The sequence below is a fragment of the Hyperolius riggenbachi genome, chromosome 4 (genome assembly GCF_040937935.1).
Source record: "Hyperolius riggenbachi isolate aHypRig1 chromosome 4, aHypRig1.pri, whole genome shotgun sequence".
Lineage (NCBI taxonomy): Eukaryota > Metazoa > Chordata > Amphibia > Anura > Hyperoliidae > Hyperolius > Hyperolius riggenbachi.
The window spans coordinates 57024964-57045611 of record NC_090649.1 but is presented as its reverse complement, the minus strand read 5'-3'; the positions used below and the strand labels follow the sequence as shown (position 1 = coordinate 57045611).

The following is a 20648-nucleotide window of genomic DNA, read 5'->3' as shown; positions in this document are numbered from 1 at the left end:
GAGTTAGGTGCCGGGTGGTGCTGCTGCTAAAAGAATATTGCTAATTTACATGACCAATATTTTACTATGTACTACCCGGCACCCGTCTAGAAAGAACCCTCTACCTAATGCCAAACCCTAACCCCCCCCTCCTTTCCTGTAAGTGTTTAAACCTGCCCCCCCCACCCCACATAATACCTATCCCCCCTTTAAGTGTCTAAAAAGAACCCCCCCCCCACCTAATGCCTAACCCTAAACCCCCCATCTCTAAGTGTCTAAATAAACGATCACTAGTTGTAGCTGATCCCTACAACCATGCATTCCTAAGTCAGAGCCAATCAGCTACTAGCCACTCCGAGTACCCAACCCATCGCTTCGGTGCCCAAATAAATCGATCTGCTTGCACATGCACCTTCTGGACCTTGGGAGTTGAGCAGAGTGTGGTGATGTCACCATTTCACCCCTCCTTCACAGCAGCCGTACATTACATGCACTCTTTGCCTTCTGCCTGACTTACTTCCCATAACTGATCGTTCTCAAGGTTGATGATCAGTAGTATCCAGTTTACAATTAGATTTCCAGGTGAACTTATCTCATTTATTCATTTTCAATTACTTTTCTCTAATGACAATCATTACCTTAAAGAAGAACTCTACCAGGTGTACATAATAATAATTTCAGCAAATTATGCCTTAGCTGTGGATAGCAGAGGTCACGTGATCAGTGCTCACCATTCTAGGCAATCTCAGCTGCAGTGTGGGAGACCCTGGTTACTCAGGCCCTGCCTCTTCCCAGAAGGCAGTGTGGCTAGGTAAGAGGGCAGGCGTACTATCATAGTGGCCGGTGTATTGCAGTATGGTAGTAGTGCCTGCGATACATATGTCCAGCGCTGCATAATATCTTGGCGTTTATAAGTACAATAAATAATCCTTCACTCACCTTCTCCTTCCTCTTTGAAGGACTTGGGCTGAGACACAGTGAAGCACTGCATCAGCTCGTACCGTGGCCTCGCCTCCTGGTTTTCATTTCCAGCATCATCTGGAGGCCTGATCAGCATTCTGCAGTTTAGCGTATGGCTGTTCCGTCGGTTGGCTTCTTGGGACCAGGGGACACCGTTCACTGCAAGTCAAGAGCAAAAACCGGCACAAGAAGTTCAAAGACAAAAAAGCAAATTGCGGTATAAAAGTCACTTACCATATCCAATAATGTGCTACTGTGCATCATTGTATGTGTGCTGTCCTATTGACAAACTCTAGACATAAACCTATCACATGTCACTGACTGTCCTCAGAGGAGCTCACAATCTAATCCTACCATAGACATGGACAAATGTCCTTATCATACACTAAGAGCTAAATAAGAGAGGAACCAATTAACGTATTTGTATGTTTTAAAAAGGAAACTCACAGAAACACAAGGGAGGACATACAAGCTCCATGCAGAGAGCGTCCTTGCCCAGATGTGAACCAGGAACTCTAGTGCTGCAAAAGTGAAGGTGCTATCCACTACACCACCTGTCTCTTCAGCATGACTTCTTGCATAAGAAGATAAGAAGATGATGTAATCTGTAGCAATCATGCATATGGTAGAAGGCATCTACACAAAGCCCCCTGCCACCCATAAACATGGCCCCCTGCCACCCTAACAGATGGCCTCTGCCACCCAAATACATGGCCCCTGTCACCCAAACACATGCCCCCCTGCCACCCAAACACATGTCCCCCTGACTCCCAAACGCATGGCACCTGCCACCCTAACACATGGCCCCCTGCCACCCAAACACATGTCCCCCTGCCACCCAAACACATGTCCCCCTGACTCCCAAACACATGTCCCCCTGACTCCCAAACACATGGCACCTGCCACCCTAACACATGGCCCCCTGCCACCCTAACACATGGCCCCCTGCCACCCAAACACATGGCCCCCTGCCACCCAAACACATGGCCCCCTGCCACCCAAACACATGGCCCCCTGCCACCCAAACACATGTCCCCTGCCACCCAAACACATGTCCCCTGCCACCCAAACACATGTCCCCTGCCACCCAAACACATGGCCCCCTGCCACCCAAACACATGCCTCCTGCCACCCAAACACATGCCTACTGCCACCCTAACAGATGGCCTCCTGCCACCCTAACAGATGGCCTCCTGCCACCCTAACAGATGGCCTCCTGCCACCCTAACAGATGGCCTCTGCCACCCAAATACATGGCCCCTGCCACCCAAACACAGGGCCCCCTGCCACCCAAACACATGGCCTCCTGCCACCCTAACAGATGGCCTCCTGCCACCCTAACAGATGGCCTCTGCCACCCAAATACATGGCCCCTGCCACCCAAACACAGAGCCCCCTGCCACCCAAACACATGCCTCCTGCCACCCAAACACATGGCCTCCTGCCACCCTAACAGATGGCCTCCTGCCACCCTAACAGATGGCCTCCTGCCACCCAAATACATGGCCCCTGCCACCCAAACACAGGGCCCCCGTCACCCAAACACATGCCACCCAAACACATGGCCTCCTGCCACCCAAACACATGGCCCCCTGCCACCCAAACACATGCCCCCTGTCACCCGAACACATGGCCTGGTGTCACTGAAGACATTTTGGTGTTGACAAAGCAGAGAAGCAGCTCAGTGATGAGATCCTGCAGCTCAGATACCACCATGAGTCACCAGCAGTCATTAATCTCTCATGGCGGAATGCGGCCTTGCAAGTCTGACCCCCCAGTTATGTTTAACGCATGATTGAAAAACCTATCTATGTATAGTTTCATCAGAGTCTTTACATGCCATCCATGACTGCTACATGCTCTGTGCAAGTCCCAAGCCTAAATATAGCATGGAATAGTGTTATACCGCGATAATCACCAGGCAGACACTGGAAGGGTTAAAATGTTAAAGAGGGCCTGTAGTGACATATAGTAAATGCAGTAAATTATTCAGGGTACCCACTTTTATTCTTCATTTTCCTAGTGTCAGCATCAGAAACAATTCCTATATCTATATATTGCTGTATATTTGTATTTAGCCCCGCCCTCTCAGTGATGCTTAGCCTAGGCTAATTAGATATGTGGAATTTTTCTTCCTATTATCTGTACTGGTTTTGGAACATTTCAGTATACAAACATTCTGCAGAGCTGCACCTGACAGAACTAAAGATGTCGCCACCGGTGATACATTTCATAATTTAAATCAGGGTGAGGACAGTTTTCAAAACACTGACTAAATAATCAATACATGAATATGAAATTAAATAAAAAAAAAGCAATTTTATTCATTAGGGTGTTTTAGTACAATTTCTCTTTAAAGAGATGGTTCAAGCAAAATAAAAAAATGAGTTTCACTTACCTGGGGCTTCTACCAGCCCCATGCAGCCATCCTGTGCCCTCGTAGTCACTCACTGCTGCTCCAGTCCCCTGCTGGCAGCTTGCCGACCTCGGATGTCGGCGGGATGCATTGCGTACATTTTTACGCATTCCCGCTAGTGCAGGAACATTAACACATACATTTTTACGCGTTAGTGGTTCAATGCGTAAATTTGTAGGCATTGAACCACTAACGCGTAAAAATGTATGCGATATCAGTTGAGGTGGTCGTTATCGGTGGGTGTAAGGACGGCTGAGTGGCGCGTACATGACGTCACACACCTGTCAGGAAAGAGCGAGGACAATGGAGTTCGTCGTCACTTGGTCAAGTTGAACTGCCGGGCGGATCGCAAGTGAAGTGAGAAGCCTATGGAGGCTGCCATATTTATTTCCTTTTAAACAATGCCAGTTGCCTGGCAGCCCTGCTGATCTATTTGGCTGCAGTATTGTCTGAATAACACCAGAAACAAGCATGCAGCTAGTCTTGTCAGATCTGACAATAATGTCAGAAACACTCGATCTGCTGCATGCTTGTTCAGGGGCAATGGCTAAAAGCATTACAAGCAGAGGATCCGCAGGACAGCCAGGCAACTGGTATTGGAAATAAATATGGCAGCCTCCATAGCCTTCTTACTACAGTTCTCCTTAAAGGAGCGGTGGTCGGGGCCGCTGTAAACATGCATGACTATTGGCTGAGGCGTGCGTACCAGCCTTTGATTAAATAGTTTTCTCATCTTTTATCTGGTCTGGCTTTGGCCTACTTTTAGGTAATTTACAGTCATTTTAACTGAATTAATTTACTTACCGTGTTCACAGCCGTTGCTATTTTTAGTCAATGTTTTTAGCAAGCAAGAACTAAATTCCGAGTTGCTGCTGAAGAACAGATATTTTTGTTGACAGATTATATGATAAAGATCATAGCCTGTTACAGATGCATAAGGGGAAGGGGGGGGGGGGGGGGAATAATTTACACTGAACCATGTGATCGATCTGAACATAAAAGCTGTTTGATGTTAAATACACTAGTTTGATGTTTAATACACTAGTTTTTGGAGGGCCGATTAGACGTTCGAACAGACGAAAATCTTATCAGAGTGTAATCTGTTAACAGATCGCTGTGTGTATGTGTGTTGTGTGACAGTGTGTGTGTGTGTATGTGTGTGAGAGAGAGTGTGCGTGTTGTGTGTGTGAGAGAGAGAGAGAGAGTGTGCATGTGTGTGTGTGTATGTGTGTGAGAGTGTATGTGTGTGTAGTGTGTGTGTGTGTGTGTGTGAGAGTGTGTGTGTGGGTGGTGTGTGGGAGTGTGTGTGTGGTGTGCGAGAGTGTGTGTGTGGTGTGTGAGAGTGTGTGTGTGGTGTGTGAGAGTGTGTGTGTGTGTATGTGGTGTGTGTGTGTGTGTGGTGTGTGTGTGTTTGTGGTGTGTGTGTGTGCGTGTGTGTGGTGTGTGTGTGTGTGTGTGAGAGAGTGTATGTGTGTGAGAGAGTGTATGTGTGTGAGAGAGAGTGTGCGTGTTGTGTGTGTGAGAGAGAGTGTGTGTGTGTGAGAGTGTATGTGTGTGAGAGTGTATGTGTGTGAGAGTGTATGTGTGTGAGAGTGTATGTGTGTGAGAGTGTATGTGTGTGAGAGTGTATGTGTGTGAGAGTGTATGTGTGTGAGAGGTGTGTGTGTGTGTGTGTGTGTGTGTGTGTGTGGTGTGTGAGAATGTGTGTGTGTGTGAGAGAGTGTATGTGTGTGTGTATGTGTGTGGTGTGTGTGTGTGTGGTGTGTGTGTGTGTGGTGTGTGAGTGTGTGTGTGTGTGTGTGTGTGTGTGTGTGTGTGTGTGAGAGAGAGAGTGTGTGTATGTGTGGTGTTTATGTGTGTGTGGTGTGTGTGTGTGTGTGTGTGTGGTGTGTGTGTGGTGTGTGTGTGTGTATGTGTGAGTGTGCGTGTGAGTGTGCGTGTGAGTGTGCGTGTGTGAGTGTGCGTGTGTGAGTGTGCGTGTGTGTGTATATGTATGTGTTCAGGGCTGGTTCTAGACTTTCTGCTGCCTAAAGCAAACTTTGGAGGGTGCGCTATGCATAAGCTTGTGCTATCTCTCTGCTATTTCTCTGTCTGACACCCCTTGTTTACATTGTGTTACATTATTGCGTAGCATTGTGTAGAATTGTTGTTTACATTTATTGTGTAGCCCTGCGCAATATGTTGTTGCTTTATAAATACAATAAATAATAATAAAAGTGAAACAGAGAGAGGTAACCCATGAGTTAAGTAGTTCAAGGAGAGATACACTGTGAGTTAATAAGTAAGATGATAAACAATTGTTCAAAACGGAGGCGCTAGATAAGGATACAATAGTTAAAAAACGTTTGAAAAAGAAGGAAGGTAGTGGCGGACTTACCTCCCACAAGTAGACACATGGGGCTCGATTTACAAAAGGTTGCTAAGTCAGTTAGCACGTCTAAAAGCTTTGGGCGTGCTAACTACGGTGTTAAGCAATTAGCACACCCAAAGCTTTTACTGATCGCGTGCAAAGTTTAGCGCCCTTGCATGGCGCGAAACGTTGCACATGGTGCGATCAAAATGTCGCACCAGGTCCGCCTAAAATGTTGCACCGGGTGCGCCCGAAATGTTGCACCGTGCAGCGTTTCAGGTGCACCCGGTGCGACGTTTTAGGCGCACCTGGTGCGACGTTTTGATTGCACCCGGTGCGACATTTCGCGCACTGCGCTAAACTTGAACCTTTGTGCGTCCTAAGGGGCTTTTAGGCATGCTAACTAAGTTAGCACCATTTTGTGAATCAAGCCCATGATCAGTTATTCACTGAAAAATATCTTTATTGAAAAAGACTCAGAAGTAATAGCAACGCGTTTCGCAGACAACATCCCGCTTCATCAGGCAGTATATGGAGCTTGTAAAGATCCAGCCAGGTGTGTGCACCTCCGGAGACAACTGTTTATCCTGAGTGTCCACCCTTGGTGGAGGGGTGTTACCCCCTGTTTTTCTACTTCTGCAGAGAGCGACTTCTTAACCCGAGTGGGGTCAGGTCTCATCTCCCCACCTGCCTACTGAGTGGTAACCAGAGGTAACCCACCTTTGTGAGTATATTCTCATATATTTACTCTATTGACCAATTGGTTTGATATATTGCAATATTGGGGCTCTTGATCTGCTTTGTTTTTCAATGTAGATGAGATCACCTCCTTAGCAGTAATCCCGAGTCAGGCTTGGGACAGAAATCTGCAGCTCAGAGCGGCAATCCCATGCCTGATTGAGTTATATGCAAGAGCAACTGCAGATCTCTCTGTGGTATGTTTTGTTTCTTGTTTTTGGGGTCTAAAAGCTTGTGAAAAAAATTGCACGGCTTTTAGACCCTAGATCTGGAAATAATCATAACGGTGGGGAGGTTTACAGAAAAGCTTTGTGTACCAGCCCCTTGGTCACTATAGTGCCACTTCTACCAATCCCCGGGACTATCAACAGTGGCTTGCACAAAACCTCACAAGCTTAAGTAGATGCAGCATGCTGAAAGCCAGCCTTGGTTATTATTATTTAGTATGTACTGTATATAGCACTGACATCTTCCGCAGCGCTGTACAGAGTATACTGTCTTACCATGAGATTTGGGGAGAAGGTTCTTGACAAACTCCTCGTGGTCCCCGACGTGGAGGATGCTGTAGATGCTGTCCTTCATCAGCTCCTCCTGCTTGTAGCCCAGATAGTTGGTGACGTTTTCGGAGACAAAGACTATGCGGCCCTCTTGGTTCACCACAAAGAAGAAACCATCCAGAGCCTGTGATAGCAAAAAACAAACAAAAATGTTAATAACAAGAACAAAATCAACAAACAATTGCAGGAACAATGATCATAATAATAACAGCAAGAACAGCAGAAGAAGCCATCCAGTATCTAGAAATATAAAAAGAGAAAATAACAAAATAATATATAAATATTCTTTATATAGCGCCAACATCTTCCACAGTGCTTTACAGAGTATATGGTCTTGTCACTAACTGTCCCTCACCATATTAATATGTCTATGATCTTCAGAGTATCTCAGGACCCCAAACTGGTCAGGTAAAAAGTGAAGGTGGTGTGGGTGGGGCATAATCAAATACTTACCACACCTCCTCAGTGTTTAGCCGCGTGCTCCACCCGGCTGTCATCGGCTTTCCTCCTCATCCCCCTCCTATGCTGTAACCAGAGTTTCTCCAGCACTGCATTTCCCCATCGTGCCCCACCCAGCTACTTTTTCATGCCACCCGGCTATAAAAAAAATCCTGTGGAGTACACTCTGAGGAGCTGTTCTACCTCACTCCCCTGGTGCACGCCGGTACGCAGGAGCGAACGGGCTCTTGTCCTGTGAAATCAATGTGCGGGAGCAGAACGGACATACTGCGCATGCGCGTTGCAGTATGTTCAGATTTGAAGCCACCTGAGGAGAACGGTGAGTGAGGGTAGGGAACAGGAGGCACGTTAAGTATTTGATTATGCCCTGGAAAGGAGATAAAAAGGGCCAATAATTTATAGATTTTAGTTCTAGCATACAGTACTTCAATGCATGTGTCATTGAGCAAAGACAATGATACAGTAAAAACTTAGAAAGCAATTTAAATATAAAATATAAAACTGTGGGACATTTAAAAAGTCAGGTTTTTTAGGAGAAGGAAAATAGATACTGTTTATCTCATCTCATCAGTTTACTCTCACCTAGTGTTTCCTTTAATTCTACTGCTTTATGGATAGTTGCGGAGAAAAAAAAAATGTTAAAAAAAGGCAGTGTGTTCTTCCCCCTAGTTTTAGATGAAGCTTGTTAAATAATAATTTCTTCCCATTCAGTGCCGGTGAGCATTGCTGCAGGTTGGGCGGGTCAGGGAAGGGTTAAGTGCGCCCTCGTGCCTCTCTCCGCCTTGATGCGCGGGCCCCGGTGACGTAGCGCTCCCAGCTGTTCTCGGAGCTCCTCCATCACTGTAAGATGGCCCTTGTTGTGTTGCCAGCACACATCCTTGTTATGTCATGGCAGGGAACAGCCTGGAAAGGCGAGCGTGCTACCCTTCCCGGCCTCCTCCAATCAGCACTGCGAGCTCTTTGTCTGGCCGAGGGCCTAATACAACAGCATCTAATGTACCACGGTAATTATTAACAAGTGCTATAGCCAAAACAGGAAATATGAAAACCACGCTGAACTGTGAAAAGAAATCTCTGACATCCACTCCCAGCACATACAGCCGCTCACAGGGGAACTGCGCGGCCCGGTCCAGCTGACTGTGCCATTAACCCTTCCAGAGCCATGCTACAGCCTACCACCTACTCCCAGCATAGACCTGTACAGCCTAGTCCAGCTGACTCCGCCATTAACCCTGCCAGAGCCATGCTACAGCCTACCACCTACATCCAGCATAGACCTGCACAGCCTAGTCCAGCTTATTCCACCATTAACCCTGCCAGAGCCATATTACTCCCTACCACCTACTCCCAGCATAGACCTGTACAGCCTAGTCCTGCTGATCCCGCCATTACTCCTGCCAGAGCCATGCTACTCCCTACCACCTACTCCCAGCACAGACCTGTACAGACCGGTCCAGCTGACTGCGCCATTAACCCTGCCAGAGCCATGCTGCAGCCTACCACCTACTCCCAGCATAGACCTGTACAGCCTAGTCCAGCTGATTCCACCATTAACCCTGCCAGAGCCATGCTACTCCCCACCACCGACTCCCAGCATAGAGGGGAACTGCGCAGCCCTGTCCAGCTGATTCCACCATTAACCCTGCCAGAGCCATATTACTCCCTACCTGTACAGCCTAGTCCTGCTGATCCCGCCATTACCCCTGCCAGAGCCATACTACTGCCTACCACCTACTCCCAGCATAGACCTGTACAGCCTAGTCCAGCTGATTCCACCATTAACCCTGCCAGAGCCATATTACTCCCTACCACCTGCTCCCAGCATAGACCTGTCCAGCCTAGTCCTGCTGATCCCGCCATTACCCCTGCCAGAGCCATACTACTGCCTACCACCTGCTCCCAGCATAGACCTGTACAGCCTAGTCTGGCTGATCCCGCCATTACCCCTGCCAGAGCCATACTACTGCCTACCACCTACTCCCAGCATAGACCTGTACAGCCTAGTCCTGCTGATCCCGCCATTACCCCTGCCAGAGCTATACTGCCTACCACCTGCTCCCAGCATAGACCTGTACAGCCTAGTCCTGCTGATCCCGCCATTACCCCTGCCAGAGCCATACTACTGCCTACCACCTACTCCCAGAATAGACCTGTACAGCCTAGTCCTGCTGATCCCGCCATTACCCCTGCCAGAGCTATACTACTGCCTACCACCTGCTCCCAGCATAGACCTGTACAGCCTAGTCCTGCTGATCCCGCCATTACTCCTGCCAGAGCCATACTACTGCCTACCACCTGCTCCCAGCATAGACCTGTACAGCCTAGTCCTGCTGATCCCGCCATTACTCCTGCCAGAGCCATACTACTGCCTACCACCTACTCCCAGCATCTGCACAGCCTAGTCCAGCTGACTCCACCATTACCCCTGCCAGAGCGATACTACTGCCTACCACCTGCTCCCAGCATAGACCTGTACAGCCTAGTCCTGCTGATCCCGCCATTACCCCTGCCAGAGCCATACTACTGCCTACCACCTACTCCCAGCATAGACCTGTACAGCCTAGTCCTGCTGATCCCGCCATTACCCCTGCCAGAGCCATACTACTGCCTACCACCTGCTCCCAGCATAGACCTGTACAGCCTAGTCCTGCTGATCCCGCCATTACCCCTGCCAGAGCCATACTACTGCCTACTACCTACTCCCAGCATAGACCTGTACAGCCTAGTCCTGCTGATCCCGCCATTACCCCTGCCAGAGCCATACTACTGCCTACTACCTACTCCCAGCATAGACCTGTACAGTCTAGTCCAGCTGATCCCGCCATTACCCCTGCCAGAGCCATACTACTGCCTACCACCTGCACCCAGCATAGACCTGTACAGCCTAGTCCTGCTGATCCCGCCATTACCCCTGCCAGAGCCATACTACTGCCTACCACCTGCTCCCAGCATAGACCTGTACAGCCTAGTCTGGCTGATCCCGTCATTACCCCTGCCAGAGCCATACTACTGCCTACCACCTACTCCCAGCATAGACCTGTACAGCCTAGTCCTGCTGATCCCGCCATTACCCCTGCCAGAGCCATACTACTGCCTACTACCTACTCCCAGCATAGACCTGTACAGCCTAGTCCTGCTGATCCCGCCATTACCCCTGCCAGAGCCATACTACTGCCTACTACCTACTCCCAGCATAGACCTGTACAGCCTAGTCCAGCTGATCCCGCCATTACCCCTGCCAGAGCCATACTACTGCCTACCACCTACTCCCAGCATAGACCTGCACAGCCTAGTCCTGCTGATCCCGCCATTACCCCTGCCAGAGCCATACTACTGCCTACTACCTACTCCCAGCATAGACCTGTACAGCCTAGTCCTGCTGATCCCGCCATTACCCCTGCCAGAGCCATACTACTGCCTACCACCTGCTCCCAGCATAGACCTGTACAGCCTAGTCCTGCTGATCCCGCCATTACCCCTGCCAGAGCCATACTACTGCCTACCACCTACTCCCAGCATAGACCTGCACAGCCTAGTCCTGCTGATCCCGCCATTACCCCTGCCAGAGCCATACTACTGCCTACCACCTACTCCCAGCATAGACCTGTACAGCCTAGTCCTGCTGATCCCGCCATTACCCCTGCCAGAGCTATACTACTGCCTACCACCTGCTCCCAGCATAGACCTGTACAGCCTAGTCCTGCTGATCCCGCCATTACTCCTGCCAGAGCCATACTACTGCCTACCACCTACTCCCAGCATAGACCTGTACAGCCTAGTCCTGCTGATCCCGCCATTACCCCTGCCAGAGCCATACTACTGCCTACTACCTACTCCCAGCATAGACCTGTACAGCCTAGTCCTGCTGATCCCGCCATTACCCCTGCCAGAGCCATACTACTGCCTACTACCTACTCCCAGCATAGACCTGCACAGCCTAGTCCTGCTGATCCCGCCATTACCCCTGCCAGAGCCATACTACTGCCTACTACCTACTCCCAGCATAGACCTGTACAGCCTAGTCCTGCTGAACCCGCCATTACCCCTGCCAGAGCCATACTACTGCCTACTACCTACTCCCAGCATAGACCTGTACAGCCTAGTCCTGCTGATCCCGCCATTACCCCTGCCAGAGCCATACTACTGCCTACCACCTACTCCCAGCATAGACCTGTACAGCCTAGTCCTGCTGATCCCGCCATTAACCCTGCCAGAGCCATACTACTGCCTACCACCTGCTCCCAGCATAGACCTGTACAGCCTAGTCCTGCTGATCCCGCCATTACCCCTGCCAGAGCTATACTGCCTACCACCTGCTCCCAGCATAGACCTGCACAGCCTAGTCCTGCTGATCCCGCCATTACCCCTGCCAGAGCCATACTACTGCCTACCACCTGCTCCCAGCATAGACCTGTACAGCCTAGTCCTGCTGATCCCGCCATTACCCCTGCCAGAGCCATACTACTGCCTACTACCTACTCCCAGCATAGACCTGTATAGTCTAGTCCAGCTGATCCCGCCATTACCCCTGCCAGAGCCATACTACTGCCTACCACCTGCTCCCAGCATAGACCTGTACAGCCTAGTCCAGCTGATTCCGCCATTACCCCTGCCAGAGCCATACTACTGCCTACCACCTACTCCCAGCATAGACCTGTAAAGCCTAGTCCTGCTGATTCCGCCATTACCCCTGCCAGAGCCATACTACTGCCTACCACCTGCTCCCAGCATAGACCTGCACAGCCTAGTCCTGCTGATCCCGCCATTACCCCTGCCAGAGCCATACTACTGCCTACCACCTGCTCCCAGCATAGACCTGTACAGCCTAGTCCTGCTGATCCCGCCATTACCCCTGCCAGAGCCATACTACTGCCTACCACCTACTCCCAGCATAGACCTGTACAGCCTAGTCCTGCTGATCCCGCCATTACCCCTGCCAGAGCCATACTGCTGCCTACCACCTGCTCCCAGCATAGACCTGTACAGCCTAGTCCTGCTGATCCCGCCATTACCCCTGCCAGAGCCATGCTACTCCCTACCACCTGCTCCCAGCATAGACCTGTCCAGCCTAGTCCTGCTGATCCCGCCATTACCCCTGCCAGAGCCATACTACTGCCTACCACCTACTCCCAGCATAGACCTGTACAGCCTAGTCCTGCTGATCCCGCCATTACCCCTGCCAGAGCCATACTACTGCCTACCACCTACTCCCAGCATAGACCTGTACAGCCTAGTCCAGCTGATCCCGCCATTACCCCTGCCAGAGCCATACTACTCCCTACCACCTGCTCCCAGCATAGACCTGTACAGCCTAGTCCTGCTGATCCCGCCATTACCCCTGCCAGAGCCATACTACTGCCTACCACCTGCTCCCAGCATAGACCTGTACAGCCTAGTCCTGCTGACTCCACCATTACCCCTGACAGAGCCATACTACTGCCTACCACCTGCTCCCAGCATAGACCTGTACAGCCTAGTCCTGCTGATCCCGCCATTACCCCTGACAGAGCCATGCCACCCCCCCCCCTCCCACTCCCTGCATAGAGGGGAACTGTACATACTAGTCCAGCTGACTCTGCCATTAACCCTGTGATAGCCATACTACTTCCTACCAACACCTAATCCAAGCACTAATTGTAATTGCCCAGCCAAATCCAATTGATTCGGTGCATAACCCTGCGGCTGCCATATAGTTTTGTGAACTGCACTACAGTTGGTAAATAAGATACTAATAATTACAGCTTCCATTTAAACTGTTTGCAGTTTGGAATTGGGCCAAGTCAGCTGGAAATGCAATTCTAATAAATAAGCCAAGCCAGTACGTCACGCAGGAACACCCCCCCCCCCCCCCCCCACACACACACACACTACGGCAGTGGGGATGTCTGATTTAAGGTGTCCATTAACAGTCCTCAGATGTGAATTGTACAGAAAACCACACAGTGTGTGGAGGGAAACGACATGAAACAATCCTATGGTTGATTGAAATACAGAATTTTGTCGATCGCAATGTTGGATTTTACGAACATATCTAAAGACAGAAAGTGTCAACCTGTTTATGGGAAGAATCAATTATTACCTTCCGATTATTACTTAAGATCCTGCAAATCTGATTGAATAATCGCATCTGTGGATAACATTGTACTGTTAATGGTTAGAAGAGAAGATTACAGCTGGCAGATGAAGGGTGCAGTGCTACAGTTACAAGCTTATGTTAGCATTTAAAGGGAATGTCCAAGCAAAATAAAAAGAATGAGTTTCACTTACCTGGGGCTTCTACCAGCCCCATGCAGCCATCCTGTGCCCTCGTAGTCACTCACTGCTGCTCCAGTCCCCCGCTGGCAGCTTGCCGACCTCGGAGGTCGGTGGGACGCATTGCGTACATCTTCACGCATTTTCGCTAGTGCAGGAACATTAACACATACATTTTTATGCATTGAACCAGTAATGCGTAATAATGTATGTGTTAATGTTCCTGCACTAGCGGGAATGCGTAAATATGTACGCAATGCGTCCCGCTGACCTCTGAGGTCGGTAAGCTGCCAGCGGGGGACTGGGACAGCAGTGAGTGACTACGAGGGCACAGGATGGCTGCATGGGGCTGGTAGAAGCCCCAGGTAAGTGAAACTCATTTTTTTCTATTTTGCTTGGACATTCCCTTTAAATAACAGAAAGCTTCCCATTTGGATAAGATAAGGACACTATGACCACAAACTGGATCAGGGTAGTGATGAGGCGCCCATAGGTGTGTACAGTTGGATGACGTGCATCACACGGTTCTTGGCAGAGGTAAGCCATAACTTTTATCATATCACCAATACAGCATAGGCATACTAAGTAACTCCATGCAAGCACATCTAGACACACCATATGAGTGCTATAAGGTTAACCTGCGTGGCATAACATATACAATACCTGCTTATATATAAGGGCAACACATTGTTATTACCTATAAAGGCACTAATGCATGTACCTATAAAGCAGTTACTGTAACTACTGATAAAAGTATACCATTAAGAGGACCTATGCTACTAACCATATGATTGATACAAAATGAGCTGTACCACCCAGGCAGCGAAGCATGGAGACAGTGTGTTGATATACATACTGTCTCCAGCAGTGCAAGTAATTTCCAAGCTGTCTACTATCTCTAGTAGCCTAATTAATTCCCAAGCTGCAATACAATTTTAACTTTTGTGCCATAATCCCTATCAATCTAGTTATAAATTAAGAAACTAAGAGGCTAGATCCTTCTAGCCGTAAGTAAATAGGAATTATGGGTGGTTATATCTGAAATGGTATAATCAGACTGAGAAATGTCAACAAGATGAATGTTTTTTGCGGAGATTTTTTTGTGGAGATGTTTTGAATTGTTTCTGTTAGTTTATTTATGTTCTTAGAGCTGTTCTAGGTGTAGTTCAATAGAGTGCTTTTGTTTTATACCATGTGGAAAATGTATTTAAAAAATGAGTAATTTGTTTGTATATGTTTTTAGGTTGACTGTTTTTTAATGACCTGAAGAAGCGGGCCTGATCCCGTGAAACAGTATAACCGCTTTTTTAAAATAAAGGCTCCCTGATAATTACTCTCATGAGTCTTCTATAGAGGTAAGAAACCTCCTTTTTTATGTATAAATTAGTATCAGTCATCCAACTGTACACACCTTTGGGTGCCTCCTCACAACCCTGATCCAGTTACTGCACACCTCCCACGGAGATGGCGACCTCGACCACGGTGGACCAGTTCCATCACGGAGAGAGGACCCGAAGAGGGGTGCGACCGCCTGGCTACTGCACAATCTGAGACACCGAGCGGGAACGTTTTTTTCCCGCAGGCCTATACAGCGGTTGCAGGACTGCAACCCGCGTTTGTGAGTACACACAGAAACTCGAGCCATTAGGCGTTAATAACGATACTGCACTATTGGGCTCCCGGTCTTCCCTCTTTCAACAGAAAAAGGCAACCTCCCCTCAAAGTGAAGGAAGGACCCTTGACCTGTATTCTACTATGACCAGAAGGTAGTTGACACCCCCCTTCCTTTCTGCCCTTTTTCCTTAAGAAGCGTTTACACAGCGAGGTAAGCAGTACAGATGGAAACCAGTGATTTTTTTTCATATCACATTTCTCCTAAATATGACCGTGTACACTAACGACAACAGCATAGGTAAGCTAAATACTGTAAGTCATTTCTTATTGAATGATTTTTTTTGTTAAATTATTGGGTTCCATCCCACTTTAAAGAGACACTGAAGCGAAAAAAAAAAATGATATAATGAATTGGTTGTGTAGTACGGATAATTACTAGAACATTAGTAGCAAAGACGATATTCTCATATTTATATTTTCAGTTATATAGTGTTTTTTATAACATTGCATTATTCTCTAATATTTGCAGTTTACACACTACTTAACATTCTGAATGATTTTACAGAGCTGGCCAGTGAACTATTGACCTGTTCTCTGCAGAGAAAAAGAAATTACAATCACTGACAGTTGAGATAACAAGCTTCAGAAGACTGAGCTCTCTGTGACTTTGAAAGTCGTGGAGCTCAGTGGCGCTTTTGAATAGATAACAACTGAAGTCTCTTAACTCTTCCTGTACTGGAAACAATATTAGACTTCTGTCTCTGCTCCTAATGTTTTATTTCTTATCTGTACTACACATACAAATCATTATAGAATTTTTTTTCCGCCTCAGTGTCTCTTTAAGTAGCGCTTCAGCGACACTTTAAACCCGTTATTTAATCCGTAGTAACGGCCTCTCCGTCTGTCACTGGTGATTAGTCTCTCCCGCATGTCATCGTCAAGTTGCTGAGCAGGTCCTTGTTATAAAGTAGAGCGTGGGCGGACAGAGTGGTATCTCTGAAAGCATCGCTTCCTGTAAGTGCTCCATTTAATGTAAAGGAATGTACATTCCTCTTTCCTGCTAGTATAAAACAGATTAGGCTGAATGGCTCCTGCAGAGATCAAAGATTCTGTGATGGAGCAAAACAGACAGCATGGCATGCTGGAAGTAACATGGAGGCACGCGTGGGGTGCTTAATAAAGGGCGGCAGATAATGCTTTCCCCACAAGACGCGGGACCGCTGAGATTGCCTGCAGAGTGGTCACTTTATACCGTACACATGTACAGCTGAACCTCGGGCTCCCTGGTATTATCAGTCATGTGATAATAACACTAACATCTGTATAGTGCTAGTCTCCTGTTGGATTTAAAGACCTTGAGAGTTTCAGCCACTAAGGGCGCCCTCAATAGGCCACCCTGAAGCACTACAGAGCCTTGCACAAGGACTCCTTACTTCTGCCATCAATATTAGGACACAGAGGCACATTCTGCATACAATGCCCAGCCTCTGTGTCCTTACAGTGTCCCTCCCCCCCACTCACCCCCCCCCCCCGCGTTCTGCTGTCCCCCAATATAAAACCCGCCAGGCTACCGACACGCAGACTGTCGCTAGTCTGCGGTTTACCTGAAGGCTGTCTGTCACCACTGCTCCCCCGCCTCCTCCAGAGCGCGGCTCCCTGCCTCTGTAAGCCGATTGGAGGAAGCTTACAGAGGCAGGGACGCAGGTGGGTAGAAGCGCTATAGAGGAGGCGGGGGAGCGGCAGTGAATGGCAGCCTAAAGGTAAACAGCTGTCTAGTGCTAGCCTGGCGGGTTTTATAATGGGGGACAGCAGAGCAAGGGGGGGGGGGGAGAGTGGGGGCACAATATAAGGACACAGAGGCTGGGCATTGTATGCAGAATGTGCCTCTGTCTCCTAATATTGATGGCAGAAACCCACCTCGGGTTCTCTTTAAAGCAAATCTGTAGTGATTAAAAATTTTAAAAAAAAGTCAGATACTTACCTATGGCAATTACCCACCTTGGCCGTAATGACGAGGTGGATTGCTCAGCCCCTGGAGGGTCTTTTTGCACCAAATTTTCGGAGGGGGTGTAGCTAGCACTTGGCTACCTACATCACCCCTCCGATCGCCGCCGGCCCGCTCTGATCCCCCCGATCGCCGCTGTTTTTGCTCCCCCCCCCCGGAGCCCGTGCCGCCTCTCCATAGCCTCCAGGGGTCGCTATGGCAGCGATCGGAACTGCGCATGATGTCGATGACGTCAGACGTCATGTCTGATCGTCGCCATAGCAACGCCTGAAGCTATGACGGGTTCTCGGCCAGGTAAATATCGCTGGCTCTTTTTCCCTCCTCCAACACTTTATCGATATCCATCCCTCTCATCATGTGCTCACTCACGAGGCTCCTGGACTTCTCCAGAGCAGCTTTACTCTATGGAACTTCCTCTCTCCCTATCAGGCGCACCCGCACCTTCAACTCATTCAAGCAGTACGCAAATATTCATCTGTTCACCATTGCTTGTCAGCCATCTTCATAGCTTCAACTCTCTCCCTTGAAAATACAACCAGGCCCTCTTTATATATCCCATTCCCCTACCCCTTAGATTGTAAGCCTGTTTACCAAGGCTTTCTTCCCCTTAAAGAGGAACTCCAGTGAAAATAATGTAATAAAAAAGTGCTTCATTTTTACAATAATTATGTATAAATGATTTAGTCAGTGTTTGCCCATTGTAAAATCTTTTAAATCCCTGATTTATATTCTGACATTTATCACATGGCGACATTTTTACTGCTGGCAAGTGATGTAGCTGCTGCATGCTGTTTTGGCAGTTGGAAACAGCTGTAAACAGCTATTTCCCACAATGCAGCAAGGTTCACAGACAGGAAACTACCAAGAGTACTTACTCAGAATTTCTTTGTGGGAGGGGTTTCACCACAATATCAGCCATACAGCGCCCCCTGATGGTCTGTTTGTGAAAAGGAATACATTTCTCATGTAAAAGGGGGTATCAGCTACTGATTGGGATAAAGTTCAATTCTTGGTCGGAGTTTCTCTTTAAGCTCTTCCACTCCACCAAATGGACTCAGTGACTCATCTGATATATTTATCCCTACATTGCAATCTGTACACCATTGTTTATTGTTACATCACTATTTTGTGTGCCATGATTGAATGCTATAATGTGTCTTTGTAGCATTGTGTAACATTGTAATGTCTCCCAGTCTATTGTACAGCGCAGTGCAATAATTTAGGGATTTATAAAATTAGTTTAATAAGAATAGTTAACTAGCTACATCCAGGTTTCACACATGGCATGTTTAGGGCCTACAATATGGAGCAGGTTTCTCAATAGGAGTGTGAGGCCTCCAGTATGGACAAGGGTTCAGATTCTAGCGTGGCCTGTCACGGAATACCAGCTGTTCGCAGTCACGTCCACACCAAAAATCTCCAAAACACGCGGAGGTGGCGTGAAATTTTCAGATGTCACAGCCACCTGGCTAATGAGTTTCTTTTCCAGTTATCGGTGACACTTCTCTCGCACCTGTTTACAGGCGAAGATACTGCTCGTGGGTCACAGCCTAATCAGCAGCAGTCAATGTGCGAGGTCACACATATTCCGAGGACCCAAGGCCTGACTTCCTATCATCCAGCTGCCCTGCAGCTGCTCAGCCTGACCTCCAAACATGTGCTTTCCACCAGCGGTGCACCACACCTAGCCACGCTAACCCTACTCCCTGCGTGTGCAGACACCCCTAATCTCCTAACGTGTGCTTCCCACCAGCGGTGTGCCACGCCTAGCCACGCTAACCCTACTTCTGCAGTGTGCAGACACCCCTAATCTCCTAACGTGTGCTTCCCACCAGCGGTGTGCCACGCCTAGCCATGCTAACCCTACTTCTGCTATGTGCAGACACCCCTAATCTCCTAACGTGTGCTTCCCACCAGCGGTGTGCCACGCCTAGCCACGCTAACCCTACTTCTGCTATGTGCAGACACCCCTAATCTCCTAACGTGTGCTTCCCACCAGCGGTGGACCACACCTATCCATGCTAACCCTACCTCTGCCAAGTGCAGACACCCCTAATCTCCTAACGTGTGCTTCCCACCAGTGGTGCACCACACCTATCCATGCTAACCCTACCTCTGCCAAGTGCAGACACCCCCAATCTCCTAACGTGTGCTTCTCAGTTTTGTCAATTCTTTTATTTCTCAGTTTTATCATTTCTCAGTTTTATCAATTCCAGTTTAAAAATAAAAAGTGCTACTGTAGATAAAAAAAACACACATTTTGTTTGGCTATTCTTACCGCTTATCACAAAACTTAGATTGTGTTCCTGTCACAATTTATGGTGAAGATATTTGATTCTGAATTAATGCTACAGTGTGTATTTTTTACTATGAAATGATAAAAGTATTTTTAATGGTAAAAATAAATCTCATTAGCTCAGGAAACATATATTCCCGTTCATCAATTAGTGCTGCATCAGATTGTGCCAGAAATGAGCAAGCCCAAACCTGCACAGCACTGCTTCTGCTACAAGACGTATATCTACTGACTCATGGCTTAGATGAAGTCACAGAGGACGTAGATATACTGTATTAGCTAAAGAAACCGCACAAACTCCGGCACTCCAAAATAATATACTGTAGTGGGGGATAAAGTGGTTAAGGACTGGAGTTGGAAAGCCCTGCTCTAAACTGATTCAACAGAAAGTTCCCAAATAGGTTTCTCATGGCTGCACACCCGGCATGTACGAACGCAACCGGGCTGGGCATGTGCAGGTACAGGCCGTGCACCTCACTCATGTCCAGTCTGGATGTGCTAAGACACGAGTGGGATAGTGGCCAGAAAATAGATGGTCTTGTGCAGGAATGATGGGCCCGAGGAGGATCAGGGAAGCCTCTGGACCATCCATCCTTTGAATTAATATCGATGCACTCATCACATCTTTACAAATAGCACAGCTTGGGGTTTCCCGATCTCTGATGGGCGACAATTATCGCATGTGTGTGCTTAGCTTTAGTTTGTTTCCACCAGTGCAAGTAATCTGAAAGTGCTTCTCCAGAAGGGCCACCTATGCACTTACCTCTAGGAGGAGAGGTCCCAGCGACTCCTTCTCGATCATTCCGCCGCTGCTGGAGGAGATGTCTGATTTCTGGACGTCGTCATCGGCTCCGGGAGCCTTCTCTGCAACACAAAGAGAGAAACGGCAATCAGATGGGGAAACTCGCTTTTGATCTGTCGTGTGTGAGCTACCCATCCCCACAGCAACATAGGAATCAAGTATGGGGCACAAAAGTAGCAGCTACATGAATAAAAACTATAGGAAACCTCACTGTCAAAGC

The 20648-nt window shown here is 48.3% G+C and overlaps 1 protein-coding gene across 6 annotated transcripts in view; it reads right to left on the bottom strand.

Annotated features, from left to right (window-relative positions):
* NCOA1 (nuclear receptor coactivator 1) overlaps positions 1-20648 on the bottom strand; it is a 712820-nt gene that overhangs the window by 129372 nt on the left and 562800 nt on the right. For all 6 annotated transcript variants that reach the window (XM_068280070.1, XM_068280071.1, XM_068280073.1 and 3 more), the window contains 3 exons: positions 20390-20490; positions 6947-7124; positions 919-1098 (listed from right to left, as the gene is read on the bottom strand). In XM_068280070.1, the coding sequence (XP_068136171.1) occupies positions 919-1098; positions 6947-7124; positions 20390-20490 (459 nt within the window). The remainder of the gene's footprint in view (positions 1-918; positions 1099-6946; positions 7125-20389; positions 20491-20648) is intronic.